At 38.0% G+C, this 22042-nt stretch overlaps 2 protein-coding genes across 3 annotated transcripts in view; both read left to right on the top strand.

Annotated features, from left to right (window-relative positions):
• The window catches only part of LOC105143045 (formylglycine-generating enzyme), a 64853-nt gene extending 62732 nt beyond the window's left edge, over positions 1-2121 (top strand). For both annotated transcript variants that reach the window (XM_011051023.2, XM_011051022.2), the window contains exons 3-4: positions 449-632; positions 1882-2121. In XM_011051023.2, the coding sequence (XP_011049325.2) occupies positions 449-632; positions 1882-2037 (340 nt within the window). In that variant the 3' untranslated portion in view covers positions 2038-2121. The remainder of the gene's footprint in view (positions 1-448; positions 633-1881) is intronic.
• A 355-nt stretch (positions 2122-2476) lies between these two features.
• The window catches only part of LOC147909635 (uncharacterized), a 59817-nt gene continuing 40251 nt past the window's right edge, over positions 2477-22042 (top strand). Inside the window, exon 1 of the mRNA XM_087406705.1 lies at positions 2477-2629. The gene's annotated coding sequence lies outside the window, so the exon portion shown is untranslated. The remainder of the gene's footprint in view (positions 2630-22042) is intronic.

The following is a 22042-nucleotide window of genomic DNA, read 5'->3' as shown; positions in this document are numbered from 1 at the left end:
AATCTTGCTCTGTTTTACCTGATACTCTGATTCAAAACATATATGGCAATTCTCGAGTCTCTGCGTTACCATTTTGAATTACTCTCCCTATTCCCCGATCTTGCTCCAGCAGACTTTTTATTTCCTAAGCTAAAGAAGGTGATGAAAGGAATTCGATTTAAAAACATTTCGAACATTTAGAATCGTGTGACAATAAGATTTGTTACAATATATAATAATATATTTATAAGCTGTACGAACATTATAGAAGTGTATTGCCTCTAGCGGGGATTACTTTGAAGGATAATAAAGGTCATTCATATATTAATTAAATGGTGTTTATTTTCTCATGTCACCGAATTTTATTGCCACACCACATATGTCTTAAAATTTCGAGTTGTATATATTGTATCATATAATCTTTGCTATAATAAGAATATTATAAGAATATTTTATCATTATGTTGTAGAGCCAATATTTGGCAAGGCAATTTTCCTACAGAGAATACTGAAGAAGACGGATACAAAGGCACATCACCAGTTACAATGTTTTCGCAGAATAGGTATGGTTTGCATAATATTATTGGAAATGTTTGGGAATGGACAGCGGATTGGTGGATAACAAAGCACTCAAGTAATCGATTAATAAATCCAGTAAGCATTTATTCATTTAACTTTTTTATTTAAATGAAAATGTAATAAAGTATGTATTTTATATATTTTATATATATAGTATATATAATGTATATAAAATATAAATAAGGGGCAAGTAAAAAATCCCATACTGGTGAAATGTCTCGAAAACTAAGCACTTTCGAAAGAAATGTTTTCTATAAAAGTTGTAGGATTTTAAATGATCTATTTACTGATCTGGTCAATGTTGTTCAAGACCATGTTTTGTAGAAAACATTTCTTTCGGAAGTGCTTAGTTTTTAAGATATTTCATTGATCCTGAAATTTTTACTCACCCTGTATATACCGGATGTTCAAAATAAAGCGTTACAAATTTCTATCTCGGAAATACGGCATTATTGAGAATTGTTCAGTAACTCTACAAAAGTTGTAGAGTTCAAAAAAGTCTATTTACCGATCTTATCAATTTGACTTTAGGTGGTGTCACCGAAGTCAGATCAAAATCATATTGATTTTTTTAAATGGAACATCATACTTTTGCTCTAGAATCTAATAGCTGAAGTCGAGAGATTTCCCAAACGCTATAAGAAGATATTCTTTATTAAGTAAATACTTCTCGAGTTATGATGCTCGAAAGTTACAGTACCTCTGGCATTACCCAAGGTGTCCGATCGATGGCTAAACCTCTTGAATGTTGTTCAGAATAATGTCCTGGATAACATTTGTCAAGATAAAAGCTATTGGAGGTTGTATCTTTTTTCTTCATTTTTATATAAAAATGAATTTTTAGTGCAAAAATAAAAATAAGAGAAATAATTTCCAATAACCTTTATGTTGACAAATGTTATCCAGGATATGATACTGAACAACATTCAGGAGATTTTAGCCGACGGTCGGATACTTTGGCTGATGCCAATGATATTGTAACTTTTAACATCACACTTAAGCATCATAACTCAAAAAATACTCAATAAGAAATAACTTTATTATAGTGTTTTGGAAAGCTCTCGACATCAGCTATTAGATTCTGAAATCAAAAGTAAGGAATTTCGTTTTAAAAAATCGATGTTACCTTGACGTGACCTTGGCGACGTCATCTAAAGTCAAACTGATAAGATCAGCAAATAGATCTTTTTGAACTCTACAACTTTTGTTAGAACAATTTTTCAATAATGTTCAATATTTCCAAGATAAAAACTTGTAACGCTTTATTTTTAATACTTGGTATATATTATATATTATAATGAAACGGTTCTTGTCGAATTTTTAGATTGGTCCTTCTAATGGTAGCGATAAAGTGAAGAAAGGTGGTTCATACCTATGTCACAAAACATATTGCTACAGATACAGATGTGCCGCGCGTAGTCAAAACACACCTGATACATCAGCTGGAAATTTAGGTTTTAGATGTGCTGTATCAGCATAGGTGAAGTATTAAAGAGATTAAAACTTCGAACTTCTGGATATCAAGATTAAATATGAATAAAAAAATTACATTTTACGTTTAAAATTTGTCTCAGAAATTTGTGCCTACATAAAATTATAATATGTTACGTTTAATAAAACTTTTTTAAATAAAATAAAAGATTGATATTTTGGAAAAAAAAATTAATTAAATATGAGAAAAATACCGATTTTCAGTTAAAGTGGATCTTAGAGCTTAAGGTATTTCTTCTAGAAATTGAGTTTCTACAGATTTTTTTGAAATTTGGATATTAAAATAATTTTAACTATATATAATTAAAATTTAAATAACCCTAGCGCTACTGAAATGAAGATATTCACTTTCAAAGTTTCAGCTTTTAACGCATAAACTTCTATACCAAGCCTTGCCGAAGTAACGTTTTAATATTTTGCGACAAAAATATTTTACTTGAAAAATCTTTTGCTCTTTATTATTAACAACGAAGCCGCCAGTTATCTTGCAACGATCGACGCTACATTCGCCATTGTTGGGAGGCTCGGATCATTCAATGACGCGTGACAATCAGCTTGCGCGCACATCAAATGATTTATAGGTAGGAAATTATTTAGTGATAATCGTGTAAACTATCAGAGTAAGTTTTATACGCGATTCGATGCTCTAATTTCAAAATATCTAACGAAGACGCGTCAATGATTCTCAAAAGGCAACGTGCAACGCTTAAAAGCTCGTGCGTGCGAATTCGCACATATATCGAATCAATAATCATACTCACTCCCGCAATAGCAGCTCGGCTTCAAGAACGTAAAGTCAAGCTAGATACCTATTGGTCTGAATACAATCACGTCTCGAATTAATCGAAGAGATCGAGATTAACGACCGTGTTAGTTTCGAAAACACGTTTTACACATTATCCGCTAGAATTCGCGAGCTATTAAGCCCGGCACTTCCGGTCCCGCGCGAGGCGGCAACGTCGACCTCGACATCTAGCGCTCGCAAATCCTTGGATAGCGTTATGCATGTACGATTGCCGAAGCTCAACCTCCCGACATTCTCTGGTAGCTACGATCAGTGATTCCCATTCTACAATAACTTCACGGCGGTAATACACACGAATGTGTCGCTTAATAACGTTCAAAAGAAAAAAAACAAAAATATAATGTACGGACAGTTAATGTATGACAGTTTTACACAACGCGGGAATTGTTGTGCAATTTACATAATAGTCATAAATTCTTTCACATAATATTAGAAACAATGACTTTTCAATACAGACTTAATTCGTACGTTTCGGTTTAAAAATCAAACTATCTTCAGCAAATTCGTACAACATAATATATGTGTCGGAAGCAGAACCGTTGGAATATCGTTGGAATATCGAAGTTATGCTCTATATAAAACCGAGGATGAGTATCTCTCAATTGTTTAAGGAGTAGCCTATTTTCTGCTTCTCCGTTGTTTAACCAAGTAACTAACTACAGAGTAAAATATAGATATAATAATTTTTACCATTATGAGTTCAATGTTTGCTTATCTTACTCACTCTCATTTCTTATAGATCATAATTCGATCGCTCAAAACGCAAGTCAAATTATAAAAAATACGATTAACGAAACACATTTGTTCTTAATTAGAGTAAAATAATAAATTTATAAAATAAACAATATATAATAATCATCGAATGTGTTACATGTGTTATCGAGATAGAAGTCAGAGGAGCAAAATCCGTCAAAATCAAAAATATAATTTAAGCGCCACGTTCGTGGAAATATACAAAACATACGCGTCATACCACTATAATAAAAACAAACTTTAAGGTGAGTACATAATGTCATTGTTCGAATTTCTTTAAAATGCTTATAAAAATGGTGCAGAAACTCCGTCTGATTGCAAATTCAAATCATTTGATTGCAATCGAATATACAGCATTTCCAAAATGAGCCTTCTACTCAATTGTCTTTCTCTATCTAAGATTTTTACATTCTCCCATTCAAATTCATGGCTGTGTTCCAATCTATGCTGTGTGATCACAGTTTCACAAGAAATTTTTTGTTATTTCTGTGTTCTTTAATTCTTGTTTTTAATAAACATCCTGTTTGTCCAACATAGGTTATCACAATCTCGATATTCTACAATATTTTGTAGATAACATTTTTGTTGGAACTTGAAGGGAGTCTTTCTTTATGGCTTTATCTTTTTATAATTCCATCTAATTTGTTGATGCTATGGTAACAAAGATTCGCCTCCATGTCCCTCGCTATGTTTTTGTATTTATCAAAAATTGCAGGGAACCATGAACCTACTGTTCCTCGCATTTTCATCTTTCATATCACTGTTTCGATGTGTCTTGATGAATAAAAGATTTAATTCTAGAATTAATGACGCTAAAAATGAATTCAATAAGATAATCATTTTTCATAAAACTATAATTCTATGTTTTTTGTGTGATACTTAGGATGCGACAACAAAAGAGCCCTATCTAACATCCCGATAATAACTCCCTTCTTTTGTGTTATCGAATGGAGAGAGTGAAAATTCATGAACTTACTGGAAAATGACGGTTTGTGAAACCAATCAAATTCTATTGCATTTTTGTTCATGATTAGTGTTATATTAAGGAAATTCCACCGGAATGTTGGTGAACAAAGATACGTCTAATAATATCAAAGCAAGTCTATCGTCTATAAATTTACCATTTCACTTTTTTACTAACATAAAACTATTATCAATATGGCTCTGCCGTTTGAAGACATATTGACCAATTATATCCTGTACGAATGCCGTTAAAGAGTATAGAGGGCTGTCTACGTATGAGACGATAATTCTATACTGTGAACCTATTTTGTGAATTTTAGGGAATGCATAGGCTCTCGGCAAATTTCCATCACTGCAATGAAGTGTTTTGTTATCAATATCCTTTATTTTCACACTTTTTAAAATAAAATCTGTGTCTTTCTTACTAGACTCGATGTTAGATTTCTATTCACCGGTATGTAAGTATCTGTCTTTTAATATGTTGTTGACACTGTTTATATAATCTTCTTTATTAAGGACTACAGTGATATTACCTTTATCCGTTCTGGTAAATATAATGTTCGGATTGTTTGTGACAAAAGGAAACTCTAAGCAGTTTTTCTTAGTGTCACTTGACGGCAGAGCAAAATTGTTACCTAATTGTAAGAGGCATTGAACATCTGTTGGAATTGAAGCGCTCGTACGATTTATGAATCAATTGTTTTTAACACGCTTTAACGAGGACTGGATGATATCTGTTGCAAAGTTAGATGGATGAATTAAGATTTCAACAGATTCATCGTTGCTCTGTGTTGAGTTAGCACAAGAAAATTTATAGTGGAAAACCATGTCAAAGCTCTCGTGGACATGCCTCGTATAACGAAAAAAATCGCTAAGAAATTGAGGAAATCCGCGGACGATGCGTCAAAACATTTACCTGTCCTTCAGACACTGAAATGTCCGTGCATTGGAACGACTTGCTCGTTTACATATTCAAATCGAAGCTTGACAAGATCACGTTACAGGAGTGGCAAGCATCTCTCTCGGGTAAAAACATCCCACATTAAAGCATATTTTTTTATTTCATCACACACTAGTGTCAAACTCTCGAAGTTACCAATAATTTGTCAATAGTGACGCCAAGCAACAATCTAATGGCAAACGTCAGTCTTCTCACGTCGCAACTGTCAAATCCAATTGCCATTAGTGTAAAGACGAATATTCTATTTATCACTGCAAAGATTTTTTAGCACTTTCGCACGCAGAATATCCAAGATTCGTAAGATGACTGACTCATGAGTTAACTGCTTGCGGTCCACATCACACGTAGCTGCTAAATGCACATCAGGACACTGTAAAATGTGTCACATGAAACACAATACATTACTTCATCTAGCTCCCTCATCCGTACCCACGGATGAAAACGTAAACAAATCGAAAACAGTTATTGCATCCTTGATCGCTGCACAATGCTCTGATACTATCGCGAGTAACAACATCCTGCTGGCGACAGCATTAATTTGCCAGACAGGGAGAGTATTCTTATGCCATGTCGAGCATTACTTGATTGTGGTTTGCAAGCAAATTTTATCTCATCAGGTTTCTATCAACACTCAAGATAAGTTCGCGAGAGTTGAACATGTCTATCCGGCATAAATGGCACTGCCACAACGTCCACTCAAGCAGCTCAAATTAAGCTACAGTCACGATTGAATTCTTATAACATCAGCCTTGATTGCACAGTTACAGCTAGCGTAACGGAAGAGCTTCTAGCTCAAACATATTTAATTTCTCACGCAACATCAAGTTAGTTGATCCGCAATTTCACATGTCGTCTGAAATTGATCTTCTGATAGGCGCGGAAATATTCTGGGAGTTGTGCATAGGACTGAGCAACGCATTCACTACACACGGCCCTCATTGAATTCGCTTCATAGTAAGCGGAAATTCAGGAGATTCGTGGATGGACCGTAGCTCTTTGTCTTGTTCTTGTTGCTCTGCGAGCTCATTTAGTTCAATCTCGGCAGGTAAACGGATAGCTTCGATGCGGGAAAGGGAATTCGCCACGATGTTATCATTGCCCAATAAATATTCGATATGCGTGGTGAACTGCGAGATGAACGATAGTTGTCTCTGTTGCCGGAGTGATGCCTTTTCCAAACGTTGCATGAACGCATAGATGAGAAGTTTGTGATCGGTCGCAATCTTGAAATTTCGCCCTTCGAGGAAATAACGAAAGTATTTAACTGCCTCGGCGATCGCCGTAAGCTCCCGATCGTACGCGCTGTAGTTCTGTTGCGCCGAACTTAATTTGCGCGAAAAGAACGCGAGCGGTTTCCACGAGTCGTCCAGACGTTGTTCGAGGGCGGCCCCGATGACGAAATCTGACGCGTCACAAACGAAGCGCATCTTAGCTGCGTCGAAGGGGTGAGAGAGTACAGTCGCGTTGGCTAGACTCTCCTTGCACTTATTAAACGCTTCCTCAGCCGCCGGCGTCCATATAATTGGCCGTTTGTCGTTTTTGCGTGAATCGCGAAGATACTCATTTGGTGCCTGAACGGTAGTTGCATTATACAGTAGTTTACGATAAAAGTTGACAAGCCTAAGAAAACGACGAATTCAATTATGGTGTTAGGCCTTGGAAACTCGCGAATAGCCTGAACTGTATCGAGTGTTGGTTTACAACCTTCGCTGTTAATCATAAAGCTGAGGAATTCTAATTCTTGCTTGCTGAACTCGCATTTCTCTACATTGAGTCATAAATAAAACTTTTTTAATCGTTGTAATACTGTGCGTAAGTGAGCTTCGTGCTCTTCAAGAGACGTTATGAGAATGTCGTCGATGCAAACACAAATTCCAGTCGCCTAGGCATCTGCCAAAAAACGCATTTGGGATGGATTATCGCGGGGCGTCTCTCTCAATTTGCATCTAAGGTGTTATCGTGTCATGCAGCCGTATCTAATGCGCATCTGTATTCCGAATTGGTTAAGTTTTGGCGCTTAGATGGCATAGTGAACCAGGATAACAGTTATACTATCGAGGAAAATGCCTGCGAACGGGATTTTCTCGATGGCGTTCGGCGGAACGAACAAGGCCGATTCGTGGTCAAACCTATCAAAGAATACGTAATTCATAAACTCGGAAAATCTTACGAGATCGCGTTGAAACGTTTAAAGGGATTAGAGAACGATTTAAATGCGAGCCGGAGCTTAAAATTTTATATTCACAGTTTATAAACAAATAACTTACACTTGCGAATAACTCACATGTGTCTTGCAGTCTTATCTAATAATGAGGTATTGCCATTCTGTTACTTGCCTCATCATTGCGTTTTTTAAATCACCAAAATCATTCATTAAAGATTCGAATAGTGTTTGACGCATCGTATAAGACTACCAGCGGATTATCTCAACAACGCCTTCATGGTAGGATCAGTCGTATAACAAGATCTCGTATCTATATTAATGCGTTTTTGTACATTTCAATACGTTATCATCGCGGATATAGACAAAATGTATAGGCAAGTGTTGTTGAATTCATCGCAAACTTGCTTACAGAAGATTTCGTGATGAGACGATACGGAGGTCAATACATATGAGTTGCTTACCATCACATACGATACGTCTTCCGCATCATACTTAGCTACTAGGTTCATTTCGCAAGTCAGCTTTCTTCAAGATACCCGATAGGCGCGAAGCACATCTCACGCGATTTCTATATGGACGACATGCTCATGGAAATCGATACTATCGAGGAAGGTTGAGTGATACGCAACAAAGTAATCGGATTATTGCGAGAGGAAGGCTTTGAGTTTGATAAATGGGCATTAAATAATCCTGAATTGCTTAAAGATGTAAGCAAACAATCCTAACTAAAAAACTGACTAATCACTATTGATAGCGATTCGGAATTCTGCATTCTTGGCATTAAATGAGATCGGTTCGAGGACGTGTTTCGTTCTCATTGTAAAGTCGCGTCATTCAGTAGACCTCCAAACGCAACATAGTCTTTGAAGTCGCTACATTATTCGATTCTCTAGGTTTGTTTGTTGTCTAGTTATCACTAATGCCAAGCTCATCATCTAAGAGCTTTGGCAATTAGGAGTGCAATGGGACGAATCGATTCTCCCAGACATTCATACGCGTTGGACAATGCTCAAGTCACAATTGACTGAACTAAACCAGCTACTAATTCCGCGCTTTGTTTTGAAGCCAAATTTGCGATCGACGCAAATACATGGTTTTTGCGATGCCAAAAAACGTCATGAAGCCTGCGTACATGTTTGCACAAGACTCGCTCCCCATGAGTACCGCACTGAGCTACTCTGTTTCAGGTTTAGAGTCACCTCACTCAAAACAATGTCTTTGTCGAGACTCGAATTATGCACAGCGTTGCTATTAGCTCAGTTAATTTCAAAGGTCAGAAAATCCATTCCTCCGGAACACTCTGAAGTGTTCCTTTGGTTCGATTCTACTATTACTCTTACTTGGATAGGATCGCCATCCCGAAAATGGTCAACCTTTGTTTTAAATCGATTCGGCGAAGTACAACGGCTCACCGCAATTGAGAAGTGATGCCACGTTAGCTCATCTAACAATCCCGCTAACATTTTGTCGCGTGGTGTGGACCCCTCCGAGCTGCTCAATTCGATTTTGTAGTGGCATGGACCTCCCTTTCTGCTAACTCAGGACGACACCTATGGCTGCACCGTAGCGTAACTCCATTAGAAGATGAGATTCCCGAACAAAAGAAAGTAATTTCAACTGCGATTGCGATGAATAGTTGTGTCGTTAACGAGTTGCTATCTCAATGTTCGCATCAACAAGATCATACGAATTGTAGCCTATTGCCTAAGATTTTCAAAAAAATGCCTCAGCGTTGCATTAATCCTAATATCCCCGGCAGAGCTATTACATGCGTTAAGCCTTATATGTAGAATCGTGCAAAAACAATCCTTCACTAAGGAATACGAAGCGTTACAGAAAGGCGAAGTAGTCACTCCTTCTAATCGCTAACACCCTTTATGGATGATTTGAGAGTATTACGAGTTGGAGGCAGATTAAACAATTCAAGTTTACGGCACGATATACGTCACCCGATACTGCTGCCGCGCAACCATGTGCTCACTCGGCTAATAATAGAGCAAGAGCATATTTGAAAATTGTATACTGGAACACAGGCCACCATAGCTAGTGTGAGATAAAGATTCTGACCTCTATCCTTACTTTCGACTACCCATAAGATGATTTAAGGTTGCATAACTTGCTTCAAGGTTAAACCGTGCCATTCTGAGGCTATTATGAGTTGCCTGAAGGCCGTGTTATCACATTTAGTTTTCATACTGTGGCGTTGACCGGACCAGTCTCAGTTCGAGAGGGCAACGCACGAAATTATAAAGCATACGTTTTAATTTTTGTTTGTTTTGCCATTAAATATGATCCATACTCGTGAACGACATAACTTCCGACTTCTTTTTCGCAGCATTTAAATGATTTATCTCGCGAAGGAGCAAACCGTCCCAAATGTACTCCGACAATGGGACCATTTTCGTAGGCGCTCGAGAATAACTCAAAGAGCTTTACGAAACTTATTATAGTCAGCAAGTGCAATTAAGCGTGCAACAATTTTTGCATGAGCAGATTGTATGGAATTTTATTCCACCGAACGCACTTTACTTCGGCGGTTTATGGGAGGCCGCCGTAAAATCAGCAAAGCACTATCTCACACGTTTAGTTGGTAAAGCGCACTTAACGTTCGATGAATTGCAAACCGCGCTCTGAGATTGAAGCTATTCTCAATTCCTATTACGCCGTTAAGCGCAGATCCAAATGATCTAAACTACTTAATTCCGGATCATTTTTTAATTGGCGGGCCACTGAATAGTTTCCCGTGCATGTGAGCGACATGAACGAAACCAGACCGTTTGGTCTGCTGGCAGCGAATTGAGCAAATGAGGCAGCACTTTTGGCATAGATGGAACACGGAGTATCTTCATTCTTGCAAGAGAGGACTAAATAGCAGTATAGCAAAAATCTCCAATTATAACTTAATCAATTCGTGCTGGTAAAGCAGCAGAATTTGGCACCATTGCAATGAGTATTGGGTGGCATCCAGGAAATCCATCCCGGAGCAGATAATATCCAGATTGTCATTGTCAGAATTATATATAAGAGGTACTTTCAAGAAGACGTTGGCTATTCTTCTTTTAGAACCACAGAGCTCACATGTCGGTTAGGATACAAGTTTAATGCGTGATCTCATTAGCTATAAGTATCTATTGTAATTAACTGCGAACAGTACATGTCATTAGTTTAAGTAGAGTAAGCTTCACATCTCTTGACATTCTAATTAGATTAAGTTTGTTTTTATTTTTTTTCTTTTTTTTTGTAAGCATGACAGAATAAACGAAAGATATAACTTTTTTTTTTTTTTTTTTGATAACGGAGGGGAAATGTCTGACGCATACCCCGGGCCTCGAGGGAGAGCCCGGAGTTATGTGGGGCTTGCACCCACTAAAACCCCTCTGGGTGTCCTTACCTGGCCTTGCATGAGGGACTCCCAGGAACGCGTGCAGCATACTTCTGGGAGCTCCTCAGGACTTCTGGGAGCCCCTCAGGACGAAAGATATAACTGTGCTGGATCCTTAGTCCAGCGTTCATTGTAAGTGATAGGATATTTATTTTTGTTATGTCGTGTATTAGCATACTAATGTTAATTTCGTTGAAAGTGCTTCTTTCAAGACAGGCTGCTGTGTTCGATGCGCGTACCTCGAATTGTCATCCCTTAATTTATCAACTGCGAGACGGTTTTTTTAGTTACGAGTTTCGGCGCTTGTTACCGACCGGCGCACTTCTCGCGGCGCTGCGACATAGGCATCAACCCGACGATGCCGAGATCTCCCGCCAGAAATCGATCAAAGATCGCAAGAAGAAAAGGATTCCGGCGTGGATGCCCAAGCAAGGCGGACGTGTTTATGTGACGTGTACACGTTCAGGGTTATTTTTGCGTGTTTTGTGTATATCTGCGTTATAGTTTCTTTCTTTGGCTCTTTCCGAGGGCTTGGTTTCTTTTACTGATGGATATTCACGTATTATCGTACTTTTCCCGGTTTTTCAACAGTGCAATCGCCGCACGTGGCGGCGTCCCCCCCCCCCCCCGCATAGAGGCATGGCCTCGGACTTAAGTGAGGGAGGTAATCATAGCTCGCGTAGCGTTTTCTTCTCCCTATACTCTCTTACCCTCGTCTACAACCCGCATAAACCTGCAAATTCTATTGTAAGTTTAATGAATTCTAAAACACCGGAAAATCTATCCGACATTATGCTCAAGTCTCTCATAAGTGAAGCAGGCATGACCGAACCGTGCAATTCGAACTGCGAGGTTGCGTCAGCCTCGAAGTCTCAAAAAGATACCGCAACAGTATCATCTCATAGTTCGCCTATGGACATCGATGAAATAATTAACAAAGAAACGTCCTCCCCCTCCCCCTGACCGGGACGTAAGCCAGAATTCGCCCCTTATTTCCCCCCCGAAGAAATCTTCTGAGATTATTTCCCCATTGTCAAATTCACAGGGATCGCAACCACAACAGGACAAATACGTGAGTTTAACAGATCTGCATGCTCGTGATAACCTCAATTCTTCTAACCCTAAGGTACCAGCGAAATATAACTCCCAGGATAACGGCCCGTATGTAGTTTATGTTTATGACATGAATCGTGAAAAATCAATATACCCCACGATAATTTCCAGCATCATAACGAAAGCAGGCATTCCGGATATACAGAAAATCAAGAAAATAAATAAAGGAAAAATAATCATAGAAGCAAAAACTGTCTTGGCTGCAAATAGGTTGATTGATAATCCTATTTTTTCTAAGCATAATCTGAAAGCCTTCATTCCAGTATTCCGAGTTTTAAGAGTAGGAGTCATACAAGATGTTTCAATTGAAATTGACTTGGAAGCTGTCCTTAGACACATTGAAGTTCCTCGTAATAGTAAAATTCTGGACATCCATAGCCTTAACAGAAAGACAACCAAAGAGGCAAAACTGAATATATACCCTCAAAGATACTGCGTATAAAATTTACAAGCCAGATTTTGCCACGTGAAGTATTTTTATTTAAGACTACATATGAAGTATGTCCTTTCGTCCCTCGCATCTGCTTTGCCTGCTACAGAGTTGGACACATTGCAAAGTATGCAAGAGCCAGCCAAGATGCTTTTATTGTGAGGGCAATAGACACGAAGCGAGAGCCGAGAGCTCTTATTCTGGACGTGTAGAGGGTGACAAGTGCATTAAATGAAAGGTAATCACTTCGCAACTTCCAAGGAATGCCCGATGGTTTTGAAGCAGGATCAAATTATTGACTTGGCTGCCATTGAAAACATCCCTATCGCAGATGCTAGAAGAATCATTAACGATAATAGGAGATATTCTTCCCAAAGCAGGCCTAGGATGGATTTAAATAATTTCCCATATTTAAGAAGGAAATCTAACTTTAGTTCTCCGGAACTGTCAAATTTTGAAAGTTCTAAGCTCTTTCAATATTTTAGATTTGACGACTACGGAGGAGAATACAGATCTTATGCAAATATCACCAGTTCGAGTCCAAAGTCGCACACTGATTCCGGTAGCTCCAGCAGCGGACTCAACAAGAACCGTTCATCTCCCTATGCGACGGCCCCTTTCAGCTTTTCGCCTCCTCGCAGAAGCTCCAATCAACATCTTAATAACGCAGGTTATGATAGAAGAGCACATCAAAATGCGCTCTATGATTATCAAAGAGATAACGAACGCTTCGCAGCTAATGGCTTAGCATATCAGGGTGCCTCCCCCCTCCCCTCAGCATGGCTTTGGTAACGCAAATTCTTTTGAGGACACGAATTTTATGCCAGAAATTATAAATTTGATTTCGAAATTAATTCATTGCTTTCAAAATCGCGATTTTTCGAGTATTATGAATATAATTCTTTTAATTATTAGAAATATTAATTTCCCTAATAATAATGCGCGCGATTTTACTAATTATCCTAGCCCCCCCCCCTCCTGCCAATTACCATAGCCAAATAGATCCGTTTGAATTTTAGATCACAATTCCTCCCAACTCTGACAGCTATAGGAATAATTTTCGGAATTAATCTGGATAATAAAAATACTTCTTAAAATATTTCTCCCTCATCTTTATCCCCTCTGTCGGGATCTGAGACCAAAACACCCCATCTTCCGGGCAAACGATTAAAAAAATCTTCAGACCAATTTAAAATCATACAATGGAATTGCAGGAGAGCTCGAGGTAATCTGGCATCCCTACAGACCCTCTCTCAAGATCATAATGTGATCTGTGTTCAGAAGTTCTTGCTTAAGCCAGGTAACTATCTGAAAATCAAATCTTTTAACGCCGTTAAGGCAGATGTCACGCAAACGGAACACAGTGGTGTCTGTGGATTCGGGAGAACATCAAGTTTGAAGTCATTTATTTAGACAACATTGATCATGCATCCGTGGAATATCAAGTCATTAAACTCTACTCTTGTAAGGACCCTATCATTTTAATAAATATCTGTAGACACCCAGGTCAAGACACTCCTCCCATATTTTATCTGAATTTATTTAATACCTTGGCAGAATACAATCAAGTTTTGCTCGTAGGAGATTTCAACGCTCATCGCACGAATTGGAGCTGCGCTCGGGTAAGAGGTTAATGAAGATCATTGAAGACAGTGATTTTGTAATTCTTAATGATGGTTCTCCTACCCTCGTACATATTTCTGCCCGCAAATCAGTCATTGACCTCGCGTTAGTTTCTCCTCTTCTTGCCCCCCTATAATAATTCTGTTCTTGATGACACGTACGGCAGCGATCATTTTCCTGTCGTCACGGAAATTAGACTCTTTCCTTGCTCTTCTAAAATTCTGCTACAAATTGAAATTAAAATCGGAAGACTTGGATAAGCTTTACGTTATCCTAAAGAACACTGCTCACGAAATATTGTGCGACAACACGGTGAGCGTCCTCTCTCAATACAACACATTTTCTAAACACATCCTGGAATCTGCTAGGAATTTGCTACCTGCTGGCAAGGGTTTACTGCGTAGTAAGGTCAACTCGAATTGTTTAGATCCTGCTCCTTGGTGGAATGAAAGATGCGATAAAAGAACGGAAAAAATCGCTTAAGGAATTCATTGCATGTCCTGATAGAGTCCATTTTGACAATTTCAGAAAAGCCAAAAAGAAATGTGCCAAATGCTTGTCCGAGACAAAGCGCCTTGGTTGGAGAAAGTTAGTAGAAGAATTCAACAATGCCACTTCATCGCAGCAAATATAGTTTCTCATCAGTTGCTTCAGACGCAATAAAGAATCCCTTCTTTCCTACAAGAACAACTTCTCTAAAGTATTGCTTGAAGCAATAGACAAACTGTGTCTCCCCTTATTGCTATTACGATCGTTCGAAGCATATAGACGATATGAAGCAAGAATATCTCCAAAACAACATACATCACTGGCAGGAGAAACTTTCTCATCTGACGAATTGTCAAGAGCCATCAATGTGATCAAAAAGCGATCCGCTCTTGACCTGGACCAGATTGACTATAACATAATTTCCAATCTTCCAAATGAATATCGAACTCAACTTTTGAGCTTATATATTATATAATAAAATCTTAACTCAAGGTGTGTTCCCGGAATCCTGGTCGAACTCGCTCGTTGTTTTGATCCCAAAACCGGGAGGAGAATCTGTTCGATCCATTTCATTACTTTCTTGCTACGCCAAAATTATGGAATATATAATTTACTTTAGGCTTAGATGGCTTCTGGAATCTCGCCCTATTCTGCCGCAAACTCATTCTGACTTTCGACTTTCCAGGTCTTGTATTGACAATTTGGCTACTCTTACTACTAATATTAGAACTGGTTTCATCAAAAATTCACCCACAGTTGCGGTCTTTTTAGACATTACTGTTGCATTCGACCTTCACATCTTAATTAATGATGGATTGGCATCCCTGCACCTATTAGGAAATTCATAGAAAATCTTATTAGCAAAAGACACCTGTATTTTGTGGTCGATGGATCCATTTGATTTTTATAAAGGCACGTCACAAGGTTCCACTCTTAGTCCTATACTTTTTAATATCTATATCTTAGAGATATCAATTCTAATCTACACCCGGAATCTCGGATATTACCATACAATATGCAGATGATGTCGTTATATACTCTACTCAACACAACATTGAAGCGGCAATTTCTTCTGTGCAAAACTCAATTAACAATATTTTTACATATCTCAGATACAGAGGACTTGAATTCTCGTTAAATAAATTGAAATACATCATATTCTCTCATTCCAAAAGATACTCAGAAGCTCCTGCTATTAAAATTAACAATTCTATCATTCCTAGAATCTACTCTCATAAATTCCTGGGAATTATTTTAGATGGAAAACTGTCAGGCAACTTACAGCTTAAGGCTCTTATCGAAAAAGGTAAAAAGATTGTAAGTATCAACTCTTCATTGACTGGCGTTAAATGGGGATCACATTCTGGTCTTCTCCTTTCCGTCTATAAAACGACCTTTAGAAGCGCGGTTGAGTATGGCTCACAGATCTTCCTCTGGAACACAGATTCCGCGGACTTTGTCAAATTTCTCCGTATTCAATACAAGAATACTGTCAGGAAAGCAATGGGATACCGCATTTCCACACCTATAAACATCATGCTGAGCGAGGCCCGGGAGCCCCCTTGCACCATAGATTTAACCTCACCGCCTCCAAGTTCATATATAAGTCTATGGCTCATAAATTCAGCTCATACGAAACTCTGCGGGAACTTGAATGCGCAGTCTCTCAAAGAAACCGAAGTCATTAAAAACTCAAAACTTTTCAAAGCTTTCATCTCCCATAATCCAGACAAGAAAATTATACACCGCGCCACATATCCCCCGGCCTTCTGGCACGAATTTAAAGTAATGTCACAACCTATTACATATGTGAAATCCATGTTAGAATGCAACCAAAAGGACAAAATACGCTCCGTGGCAGCTGATTTCTTGTTCAAAACGTCCGGGCTCAGGCAGGATGTTGTCTTCATCTATAGATGGATCTAAGGAACCGGGCACCGCAATAGGCCGGCTTCTATTCAGCGGACCTGGACTTCACCATTGAGCATAAACTTCCCAAGGAAACTTCTATCTTTTCGGTGGAACTTTGGGCCATACTTTAAGCCACGCTTCTCGCCTGGGACTGCGGAAATAAAAATATTGTCATATTTTCCGACTCCAAAAGTGCTCTTGACGCAATAAATAACAATAGATATATCCAGAACCAATAGATAACTTTATTATTTAAGACATTAGACAGAACATTTTGAATACCTTAAAGAAGGGAATTAAAATCATTCTTTTTTGAGTTCCATCTCATTCGGGTATTCCAGGAAACGAGGTTGCTAAACATGCTTCCACAGAGGGACACGCCCCGGCCTTTAAAATTCCGTATGAAGATATGTTCACTGAATCCAAAGAGATCTTGGAGGTGCGATTTAGGACATATCTAAATTTAGCGGCAGCGTATAAAGGCACACTTCATCATGAACGCTTTCCTATGAACTTCAACAAAATCTGGTTCAATAAAACCTCTCTTAATAGAGAGAAAATCATCATGATTAACCGTCTCAGATCCAACCACTATAATCTCAACAGCAGCCTTCACAGAGTAAACATTGTGAACTCCTCAGCATGTCCCTGCAGAGCAGAGGTATAGGACGCCAGCCATGTCATTTTCCAGTGCGAGCTCTACAGTCAAAAGTCATCTCTCCTTCGTAATTATTGTAGATCTAAATTTCTCGAATCCCCTAATGACATCTTTCCCGCCCTGTCCCATTCTTCTCCTAAATTTTATAGGCTCCTTATGGCCTTTACGAAGGCCTCTGAGCTTTACTTTTGATAATCCCCCCTCTCCCATGACACGCGACCATCATTGGGTGGCAGCAGGCGCCCGGTTTGGGGGGATGGCTTCCCCTTCTTAGAGTCTTACACAATCGATCCATGTAATCAGAAGCATACCAGCATAAGGCGGATGCTCAATGGCTCAGTTCCAACCTGCCTGATTATGCCAATAAAAAGAAGAAGAAGAAGAATCGCAAGAAGATCAGTGCGTGCAATGAACCATTGTTTCGTCAATATTTGCGAAACCGAAAAATCTTTTAACGCAACGTGCCAATAAAGAGTGCTTAAGACGAGTAGCTCAGTTAAATCCTGTAATAAATAAGGAAAGTAAAAGGTACTCCTATCACATTCCGCGATAGATAATAGCGCCGTGGAATAGCATGGCAAACAGTAGCACATTTCGATATCGTATCGAAATTACGGAACAATTATTTTTGCTGAAAAATCTAAAAATCTGAGTGACACGTCATCGTACATGGACGTGTGTTCTAAAAATGTGTGATCTTTATATTTGATTTCAACAATTCTACTTTTTAAATTTTAATATATTCAACAAAGCTTTAGTGCAATGCTTCATGTTCCTTGATGATTAACAACGCTGCTCTTTGTCAATTTGTGAGTGACTTAGGCATTATGGACATGTGAGCTAATTATATTTGTATCATTTTTGCTGAGGAGGACTCCAAAGAGAGTCGAAATGTTCAAACTAAAGACATCAATCCAGTATCTGAGTAATTGATTGTTCACTAAATAATTGCGCCGTTTATCGTTGCTCTCATTAACCTATTATATTTATCTTTTTGTATTGTCTAAAAATTTAATTTAATATAAATCTAAAATTAAGCTTCGTGCTCTGTTGCGTGCTTCTATCATGGCCTGCGAGCCCACGGCCCTACTACAAGGAATTCTTTTGGGAGGGGGGGTATTATATATTATATGTAGCTACATTATTAATATTGTTTTCTATCTTATTGTTATTATTAATATTGTTGAATAGGAAATTATAATAAGAAATTAATTCTCGACATTACAAATCTTATTAATTTCATTTCATCAGCGCAATCCGTCAAATTAATAATTATTTATTGACCTAAATATTGATAAATTTATTATTATTGAATAATTATTATCCTGCAACTTACCTATTTTATTTCACTGTCAATATATAGTGCTAATGAAATCATAAATAAATCGGTAAATGAGAGTTAAATAAATGCAATAAACGAGTACCATCTACCATTGAAAATATGAAAAGGAGAAGATTCTTTGAGGCAATGACATCTCAGAAAATTTGACATTTCAGATTTTGCATGATTTTACATCATGATATATCCGTTCATAGGACATATAGAGGTGAAATAAACACTTATTATATAATTCGGAGCCAAGCTGTCGATTGAGCTTATATTCAGAAGTCGATCGATGCAGCCTTTATTAAAAAACCGATAATCTCGGATGCTCACAACTCGTTGACCCGCGTAAAGGACACGGGGCGGTCTCGCGCTGCGCGTTCACTTGAAGACACTATTATATCTCTTGATTTGATGGCATTCTCCTTCTCACACGCCGAGCAGCAAGACAAGGACATGCTGTTACCATCTTTTAATTGTCTTCAGTGTTCATGCACACAGATACGACATTTATGTGTGTGTGTAGGTGCACAATCGCCTCAAAAGTTTTTCTCTTCAGAGAGCACGCGCGAAGAGACATTCGTAGATATGCGATTAACTTTCTAGTGATTGTAGCCGAAGAAGGATCTTATATACTTCTGCGTGAATTATTCAACACATTCTGATTCTGATACTTCGCGTGGAAACGCGATGTTCATTTACTGATTATTGGTTATTGCGAGAAATATTACCGAAAACTTAATGGTTTAATGGTGAAGACGCATGGAATGTACGAGGGGTATCCAGAAAATAAGTTCCGTTTGTATTATACGTTTAGTAAGGTCGATGTATGAGCGAGCTGGCAACACAGCATTGAAGAGGGGAAGCTACCGAATAGAATGAGCGGTGTTCGGCGTCAGTAGCTCGTGAAACACGGTCAGGAGAGGTTATCAAAATGGAGTCCTCCACTTCGCGTCCCGCCACCTCCATTCCGATTCCTTCTCGAGTTGTTTTGCGCGGCATCATTCAGTTTCTTTTTGCTCAAGATTTTAAATCGGTTGATATTCACAAACAGCTTGTTTCTGTATATGGAGAGAGTGTGATGAGTGAATCTATGGTGCGGAGATGGGTCCGAGAATTTAAGGCAGGAAGACATTCGCTTGAAGACGAAAGTGGGAGAGGCAGACCCTCCCTTATCACGGATGAGTTGACGACAAAAATTGAAAATGCGATTCGCAATGATCGTCGTTTAACTTTAGATGAACTCCACAACCTTTTTCCAGAGATATCCCGAAGTCTTATCCATGAGATCGTTTCAGAAAAACTCGAATTTCGCAAGGTTTGCGCCCCTGGGCAGGTTTTGACCCACCCACCGTATAGCCCGGATCTAGCACCATCGGACTACCATCTTTTTACGAAACTGAAGGAGTCCTTGGCCGGAAAACGCTTCCAAAGCGACGAGGAAGTTCAGACAGCTGTAACTAACTGGACTAAAGAACTGGCGGGAAGTTTCTATGCAGAAGGGATTTCGAAGCTTGTTTCCAGATATACAAAATGTATTGAGATTGACGGGAATTATGTAGAAAAAGACTAGAAGTTGTCAAGTATTATCCATGTAAATTTTAGATTTTTTCAATAAAAACTTTATTTGTAAAAAAAACGGAACTTATTTTCTGGATACCCCTCGTAAGAAATTCAGGTTCGATCCTCGGTCGAGGTAATGTTTTCTGCAATAAATTATTCGCAGATATAAGGCTTTAATTAAAGACCTAATTGTGAATATTTTTGTTAAAGATGTTTAGTAACACCAAAAAAGTTATTACATTTTTTATACAATTCAATAAATAATATCACTATTTTTTAGTTATACAATTCAATAAGTAATATCACTATTCTGATTCCGCTCATGAATTTCAAGATCGAAAAAGATTTCAGTAGGGGGATTTCGAATTATAGAATGTATGTATATAAATTTACACAGAAATATTTAAACATTAAGATCCGTTTTGATCAAAAATAATTATTTTTTGTATTTTTTCTTAGATTTATTTTTGTATTAGATTTATTCTTATTGGTCTTATTTCCCAACATATGTTTAAAAACATAAAATTGCAAGCCCATCCATGAATTATTTTATACATATATGTATGGATATACAGGATGTCTATAAATTTTGGCATCACCCATCATAACCCAAGTAAGCAAAAACATATTAAAAAATGTTTTTAAAGACATTTGAAAAACGTACCTAAAAATGTTTTTAAAAACGTTTAAAATAATGGGATTGTACGGGACTGCACCGCGCGTAAAGATTAAAGTGAGGACGACACACGGCTGATATAACGCACGAAAGTGAAAAGAACTCCGTTTCTTTGTAGTTTGACTAAAGATTTACTTCAATTTTTATAATCACAAATTCAGTACAAATAAATGATTATCGCAAAATATTCATTACAATCACCTTTTCCGAATTATCTTACTCAGTAGTAATAGAAAATCGCGGAGATTTTCTCGGCGTTTCTCGAAGGAATCTTCCTTACAGCGGTTTTACTTGGCGATTTTTCACGGCGGTTTTCTACATGATATAACAACGACACTCTGAACACTAAGAGAGAGAGATCGGCGACGATCGGCGCATATATTGCCTTCGTGGCCTGGGGTCTCTTCTTGATAAAATCCAATAGAATTTTGTCACAATTGTAATTTTTGCGTGGCATTCGTTGTATAAGATTGATTGGCACCTCGGATTCTTTTCTAACGACTTTCGACATAATAATCACGCGCGACAGAAAATCCGCGCGTGGGATTGTGGCCACGCGTGACGTGTTCGACGGAGCGCTGCGCTCGCGCCCGTGATTGAATTGTTCTCGAATCTTCGATGGTCCGTTGCCGTTGTCTGTGTGTGTGTGTATAACGAATTAATTTGAAATGAAAAAAACGACAAATTGGTAGCTTTAGCGAGAATTAAGATCGTGCTAGAGATTTGCAGACTCATTTCATGCACACGTCCAACAACAATTAATATTACTTAAACGAAAGAATTATTACCTTTTTCTTACGAATTAACGATCTCAAACAGGGATAGTTCCCTCTTTTTTCAAAACCTCAAAAATTATTTGCTTATTTAAACGTTAAAAAGAATGATTTTTAAACGTTATAAAATAGTTTTAAGAGGATTTATAAAAAATGTCTATAAAACGTTTTTATGATTAAAACGTTTTTACGTTTAAAAAATCAATCTTTTTAACATTTAAATAAAAATATTAGGTGTACAAATAAGTTTCCGCCGTTTTTAATAAAAAATTAAGCATTTATTGTGAAAGAACGATACATAATGTTTTATTAAAAGTATTGTCCATCGCTAGCCACTACTTTTTGCGTTTGGCACGAATCTTCATTCAATAATGCTTCCAATTCCGCGTCTTCGTACACTTTCGGC

This window comes from Acromyrmex echinatior, chromosome 5, assembly GCF_024713525.1.
Source record: "Acromyrmex echinatior isolate Ae372 chromosome 5, ASM2471352v2, whole genome shotgun sequence".
Lineage (NCBI taxonomy): Eukaryota > Metazoa > Arthropoda > Insecta > Hymenoptera > Formicidae > Acromyrmex > Acromyrmex echinatior.
Note: the sequence above shows the minus strand (reverse complement) of the source record. Positions and strands in the feature narration are given on the sequence as shown.